General features: G+C 41.8%; 1 protein-coding gene across 2 annotated transcripts; it reads left to right on the top strand.

Moving 5' to 3' along the window:
- The first annotated feature begins 395 nt into the window (after positions 1–395).
- Positions 396–6483, top strand: LOC111981803 (N-lysine methyltransferase KMT5A-A). 2 transcript variants are annotated; one of them, XM_024013247.2, is made up of 7 exons: positions 396–639; positions 2338–2494; positions 2935–3214; positions 3901–3988; positions 4916–4975; positions 5172–5362; positions 5552–6483. In XM_024013247.2, exons 1-7 carry the CDS (start codon positions 631–633, stop codon positions 5760–5762), a joined length of 996 nt encoding a protein of 331 aa, XP_023869015.1. In that variant the 5' UTR covers positions 396–630; the 3' UTR covers positions 5763–6483. The 2 variants fall into 2 exon arrangements, with proteins under 2 accessions (XP_023869015.1, XP_023869014.1); XM_024013246.2 differs by having other exon boundaries at positions 429–639; positions 2932–3214.
- The last annotated feature ends 808 nt before the right edge of the window (positions 6484–7291 follow it).

Genomic DNA, 7291 nt, shown 5'->3' with positions numbered 1-7291 from the left:
TGGCAGCCTTGTGTTCTCAGAAAACCAGATAACCACGGTGGGATCCAGACAGGAGGAGTCTGAATGTAGACGCCTTCTGATAGTGTCTGAAGGTCACAACACTCAAAACAGGTTTAAACACACACAGAGGTCTCCTGAAGAGGAGACCTTACAGTTTATCATAACATAATTTATTTACCCTTTAAAAGGTATACGGCCTTGGTTTAACGCTCTTTAGATTTTTTTTAATGATGATTGATGATAATGATTAATGTTGATTAAGAAAAACAAATGCTTTGTGTGAAAGCTCTCGGAAGCCAACTCCCCGAAACACTGTCAGACAGCGCCTCCTGCTGACTTTATGTTATAACTACAGTCACAAATGTTCACATGGACCCTCAAGAGAATGAGTTACAATAAAAGATGGCGGAGGGAAGGAACCGTGGAAATTATATGGGCTGAATAATTTCAAAGCAAAACATACAAAAAAGTATCCTTTGTGGAGACGGAGGAGAGTGTACAAAGGCAGAGGAGAGATGACTGTTGTGTGACGCAGGGGACATACGGCTGTTGGATATTTTTTTTTACTGCAACAGAAGAGTGGACCGAAAGCCTTTCGCATAAAAAGACAAAAAACTAAATAAGACAGAAATGAACGGGGTACGTTGGCTGTAGCTAGCATGGTTAGCCAGCTAACCTAGCTGTATATGTTATCCTCCCTAACCCGGCACTAGCTAGCTACTCTATCGGTTGAATTAGCGAATGGTCGAAATTAAAAGTTAGTCGCTTTCAGTGGGCAAGAATTTGTAACTGAATTATCCAGTCACGTTTTGCATGTTCTCGAAAACAGCCTTATCACAATTTAATGTGATAAGTGAAGGGATTCAGCTAACAACTATGGAGCCCGTATAGGTGCATCAAAACTGGGACCGAGACTGAAAATCAGCTTCTATCTCAAGGCCATCAGAATGTTAAATAGTCACCACTAGCCAGCCTCTGCCCAGTACCCTGACCGTAGTCACTGTTAATAGCCAGCTACCACCCGGTACTTACCCTGCACCTTAGAGACTGCTGCCCTATATCCATAGTCATTGAACGCTGGTCACTTTATAACATGTTTACATACTGTTTTACCCACTCAATATCTATATACTGTATTCTAGTCAAGGCTCATCCTATATAACCACAGCTGTACACACTTTCTATTAATATACTGTGTGTATATATATATATATACACACACACCATTGAGCGTACAAATAATTAGGAATACCTTCCTAATATTGAGTTGCACCCCTTTCGCCCTCAGAACAGACTCAATTCGTTGGGTATGGACTCTACAAGGTGTCAAAGCATTCCTTAAAGATGCTGGCCCATGTTGACTCCAATACTTCCAACAGTTGTGTCAAGTTGGCTGGATGTCCTTTGGGTGGTGGACCATTCTTGATACACACAGTAAACGGTTGAGTGTGAAAAACCCAGCAGCGTTTGCAGTTCTTGACACTCAAACCGGTGCGCCTGGCACCTACTATCATACCCCGTTCAAAGACACTTAATTAAATATTTTGTCTTGCCCATTCACGCTCTGAATGGCACACATACACAATCCCATGTCCAAAGGTTTAAATCCTTCTTTAACCTGTCTCCTCTCCTTCATGTACACTGATTGAAGTGGCATTAGCAGGTGACGTCAATAAGGGATCATAGCTTTCACTTGGTCAGTCTGTCATGGGAAGAGCAGGTGTTCTTAATGTTATTGTTCATTTTCATATTATTATTTTATAACTTGTTTTGTAAATTTACACCCTTTTCTCCCCAATTTCGTGATATTACGATCTTGTCTCATCGCTGCAACTCCCCAACAGGCTCGGGAGAGGCGAAGGTCAAGTCATGTGTCCTCTGAAACATGACCTGCCAAACCTCGCTTCTTAACACCCGCTCGCTTAACCAGGAAGCCAACCGCACCAATGTGTTGGAAGAAACCCTCCCTTAATCCGGACAACGCTGGCCCAATTGTGCGCCGCCCTATGGGACTCCCGGTCACGGCCGGTTATAACACAGCCTGGGATCAAACCCCAGGCCCCAGGCTGTAGTGACGCCGCAACACTGCGATGCAATGCCTTCAGTCTGCTCCACCACTCGGGGAGGCCCCGTTCTGATATTTCTTCATTTATTTTTGTAATATGTGTGTATTGCTAGATATTACTGCACAGTTGGATCTAGAAACACAAGCATTGTACTGCACCTGTGATAACATCTGCAAATCCGTGTACACAACCAATAAACTTTGATTTGACAGTCGCACACACATACACAAAACAACAAATAATTGATGGCGTCCACCTCTTTCTTTGACAGGACATGTTACTAAACAGCCACTCCATCACTCTCCGAAACCAGAACCACAGCAAGTCCAAATCACCTGACCTTGATGAGATGACCATCAAACTCATACAGGAGGGAAAGTACACTGGACGCTGCTCTATACAGAATGATGCACAGAGGCAAGGTGACGGTATGTAGTGTGTAGTAGCCTGATCATTTAACTACTGCAGTGCATTCACGTCCTACTCTTTCTATTATGCTGTTCTGCTTGATCAGTTATCTTGTTGAGTGTGCAACAGATCTTGTTGATTAATCCACTCAAGTTGCAAGTGTTTGATCAATGTATTGTATAGAATTGAAAAGGCCTAGATCAATGTGTTAATTCATTGTAGAGGCATTTATTGGCATTGTGAATGCTGAGTAGGTCAACTTAAAAGGTTTGTTAAGAGGTTGGCTTCATCAGGATCCATCACTTCACCCCTCCTTTATAAGTCACACCTTCTTATCACAAGTAAGAAGGAGCTGGGGGATTTGGTCTGAGCAGCATCTCAACAGTTTAAAGTGGTTTCCCCTCCTCATTTTACATTGATGTTCTTAAGCAGACTCCTCTCTGCTTTCCCCACCCAGCAGCCAGGAAACTGAATTCAGAGGCGGCATTCGTCCTGAAGCTGGCGGATCGTGAGGAGAGCCACAGCCAACGGCCCTGCAGGACAGAAGAGCACCAGGCCCCCCAGCAGCTTCTCCACTTCTCCCCAGTCTCCTGCCTCCACGCCCCATCCGAGCACTCCTCCACTCCTGCCCCCAGTAACATCACCCACACCCTCCTCGCCAACAACACCGCCGCTCACCTCGCCAACCAGAGGAGGGACATCCGACGCAAGGCCAAAGGAAAGAAGTCAACACTTAGAATGTAAGCTACTACTGGATATCAGCAAAAATAAATCTGGTGTTTTCATACCTTGGGATGTCGTAAATGCATGCACTAATCTGGAGCATGTAGATCATTAAGTAAAAGGGTGTATTTGGATTGAGACTGGTGAACTGCACATAGGTACACATGGGAGAAGTGCCAACTATCTGGAGTACACTAAACTGAACTTGAGGTAGTGGAAGCTTGGGTACTTGTGTTTTTCTGCTTTCAACAATGCCTACCTTGTTGACTTGCCAAACAGAATCCATTAGTCAAAACCTGTTTGGCAAGAAAGTTACAGATTTGCTGAAGTAGAAACAGGCTAGCACCCATATACCAATCTATTTGTGACCTTACTGTCTAAAATCTTGATTTTCAATTTTATAATTGATGTACCAGAAAGGGCTGCAAATCTCTGTTGTGCTTCTGTTGGACACATTGTGCTTCTGTTGGACACATTGTGCTTCTGTTGGACACATTGTGCTTCTGTTGGACACATTGTGCTTCTGTTGGACACATTGTGCTTCTGTTGGACACATTGTGCTTCTGTTGGACACATTGTGCTTCTGTTGGACACATTGTGCTTGTTTATTCACTTTCACAAAAACGTGGTCATGGCTCATATGTACCCATAGATTTAAAAATGGTATTGATTGTTAATGTCAGTTCATACGTTTCCTTTCCAGGGCAGAGAGCGGAAATTCCCAAAACCGCAAAGTAACAGACTACTATCCTATAAGGAGAAGCTCCAGGAAAAGCAGATCAGAGCTGAAGGTGAGTGTAAAGGGCATGTATTACCGTGTAACACTAAAACATCGACCAATATCATGCTGTTGTTATTAAGCAGTGTCCTGTAAAGAGTATTGAAAGATAAACAAAGCTAGTGTGGAATGAGAACCTAGTTGTTTGAACACCAGTCATTCTGTTTTATCAGTCGCTCAGGGTTCATAAGGTTAGGAAAAGTCATGTAATTTAAAATGTAATTTTCCAGCCCTGCAAAATGATCAAATCTGAAAAGTTTTGGGAAAGTCATGGAAATTAATTTAATCATTTCTGTTAATGTAATTTATTTACGCTCATTTAAAAAATGTTTGATTAATCAAACAAAAATCAACATATCAGCCAGGATCGCAATGACAATTTAGCGTGTCTGTGTTTGCGCACATCACCTGCATGCCATTAAGTTGTTTGATGCAGTGTTTCTGTTGCAGTCATTTAGCCATTTTAGAATTAGGCTGTAACGTAATAAAATGTGGAAAAGGGGAAGGGGTCTGAATACTTTCCAAATCCACTGTATGTCTGCCTCGCCGCTCACAGAATGGAATTTGCAACACAACAAGCTCCTGGGTTTTTAAAGTGTTCAAATGTTTTCGACCCACAATGTAATTGTTCTGAACCGCAACCCATCCCCCGGGGTGAAAGAATGTGTTCAGGCCACTCGCCAGCTGATTTTCAGAGGAAACACTGGTTTGAGGGCTTTTTGTTTGTTTATTTATCAACAAGGATTTGGTATGTTTTGACCAAACTAAATATTAAACAAAGCTGACTTTTTTATGTTTGCAGTGTAACTTTGTTCTTCCTAAATGGAAAAGGTTCATAAAATGTATAAGATGATGGCATTAGCAACTATAAGGACTTGTGTTCTTCAATTAGTCTTATGACAGTGATCATTACATGTCCTCTGTGCTTGTCTTCTCATAGTGTGAACAAAAGAAACACATCGATGATCTGATCATAAATGGGGTCGAGGAAGGAATGGAGGTACACTCATTGATCACAGCTTCTGAAACTTCACTATCAGACTGGCATGTTTATTTACAGACATGAAATGCATCTCACACGCAATGTCCCCCCCTCCCCTGATTATTTAGAAATGGTTTGTTACCTTTTTTTAGCTTGTCATTGACTTTTAGACTATATTGTATTCCAATATCTGAGTGAAATATATCTGGTTCAGGTGCAGCATATTGAGGGGAAGGGTCGAGGAGTGTTTGCCACCCAGTGTTTCCAGAAGGGCCAGTATGTAGTGGAGTACCATGGAGACCTGCTGCAGATCACCGACGCCAAAACAAGGGAGGCCGAATACACTCTCAACCCTACCACCGGCTGCTACATGTACTACTTTCAGTATATCTGCAAAACCTACTGGTAGGTCAAAACACTTCCTCTTTTATGTGTGTGGCATCTCTGGCATAGGCGCATAGCAATTTCAGTGTTCTCAATGTTTGCAGCACTAATGCAGTCTGTTTTAGTTTCATGATACAATAACTTTTCAACCATACCCAACGTGTTAGATTAACTTAATACCAGCGTTCTTTCAATTGCTTCTCCCTCTAGTGTGGACGCCACGAAAGAAACGGGTCGCATGGGCCGTCTGATCAACCACAGTAAGAACGGCAACTGTCAAACCAAACTCCATGACATCAACGGGATACCTCACCTCATCCTGGTGGCATCGCGAGACGTCGATGAGGGCGAGGAGCTGCTCTACGACTACGGCGACCGCAGCAAATCTTCCATCGCATCCCACCCCTGGCTTAAACATTGATGGAGACAGCTCAAAGAAGAATGCTAACAACACCATGGTTTCTTAATAGATCGTTTTTTTTATGTAAAAATTGCCTTAGCAACAGAATGTGTTAGCACATTTTTTTCAGAGAGGGGAATGGGCGTGTGTGCGCACAACCTAGGAGGAGGCAGTTTAGAGGATTGGTTAGGTTATAGTGACTTAAACACATTTAGATCCAGATACATCTTCAAAAAATTTGCCGACATCAATACTTTTTAATATATTTATCCGTCTATATGAAACATGCTAGATTTTTCCAGCACATTTCTTTTTGTATATTTTGTATTACTGGTAGACCAGTGCTTCCACGGCATGCAGGTTGTAGTTTAGTGTAATGCATTTTTATACAAAGTTTTTCATAATCGGATGTATAGTAGTTAGTTGCTCAGCAATAATTATATTTATGGTGCCAGAGCCCTTTCTGATTGATGCAGAAATATGAGATGCAAACTTATGAGCCCTCTTGAAAAGTTTCCAAAAACTGGAATATGATTCCAACCATTGAAACTTACAATATTTGAAATGTAAATTTTATGCCATGTTAAGTAGAGTTGTTTTATAAACTTGAACAAATCTGTACCCATCTTAACACACAAAACTGTACAAATGTCCACAAACAAATGCTCCACAAGGAAGTATTTAAATACATATGTATGCTGGGGTGGAGGCATTGTTGAATAAACATGTTTTATGCAAAGTATATTTTTTCTCTATTTTATTACTTGTATTACTACTGTCCTGAGAGCATCAGACAGATCACCTCTGTTATTTGATGTGATGATTGCATGAGGTTGTCCTTCCCTGAAACACATTGATATAAAAGGTTTTATAAATACACGGTTTAAAGGCACAGTAACACCTGTTTCTATTTAAAAACAACGTCTATAGAAGGACTGGCTTTACGGGGTGGGCTTGTTCATAGGTGTCACCAAGAGAAGTTCTGTGATGGTCGGGAAGGGAAATGGCGAGAATTGTGGACGAAATGGAAGAAATAGAGAAAAGGTAGTAGAAGCAACAGCTGTGCTGGAGTGTGATCAATATGGATGACCGTGCTGATGATATGGAGTGGGAGGATGAGGGTCAAGGATCTGAATGGTCTAGTGGAAAGAAAGGAAGAAGAGGGATCATACTGAAAGCAGTGGAGAGTCTAGTGTAGAAAGCAAAAAGGTCAAGGTAGGACAAAAGAGTAATAATGTGTCCGAGTGAATGGTTTGATGAGATCACTAGGACTCATTTACAACCTCTCCGTCTAACTAATGCCGTATAGAAAGAGAGAGCCCAGTTCATTGGAAATGGTAGGTTGCTAATATTTTGTCGGAGCCAGGCTCAGCAAGGGAATATTCTGCAAATAGAAAGCTTAATGGGAAGATTAAAAGCAATGTACCTGGAGCTTATGCTAGGTTGAGGTGAGTCGTCACTGGGGTCCCAATATCTATGTCCACAGATGATATTGAAGAAAATGTTAAGGGAGACAGAGTGACTAAGGCCAAAAGGTTGATCAGTAGGAA

Source organism: Salvelinus sp. IW2-2015, linkage group LG20 (assembly GCF_002910315.2).
Source record: "Salvelinus sp. IW2-2015 linkage group LG20, ASM291031v2, whole genome shotgun sequence".
In the NCBI taxonomy this organism is placed as follows: domain Eukaryota; kingdom Metazoa; phylum Chordata; class Actinopteri; order Salmoniformes; family Salmonidae; genus Salvelinus; species Salvelinus sp. IW2-2015.
The sequence above is the reverse complement of the archived record's forward strand: the minus strand, read 5'-3'. Positions and strand labels throughout refer to the sequence as shown.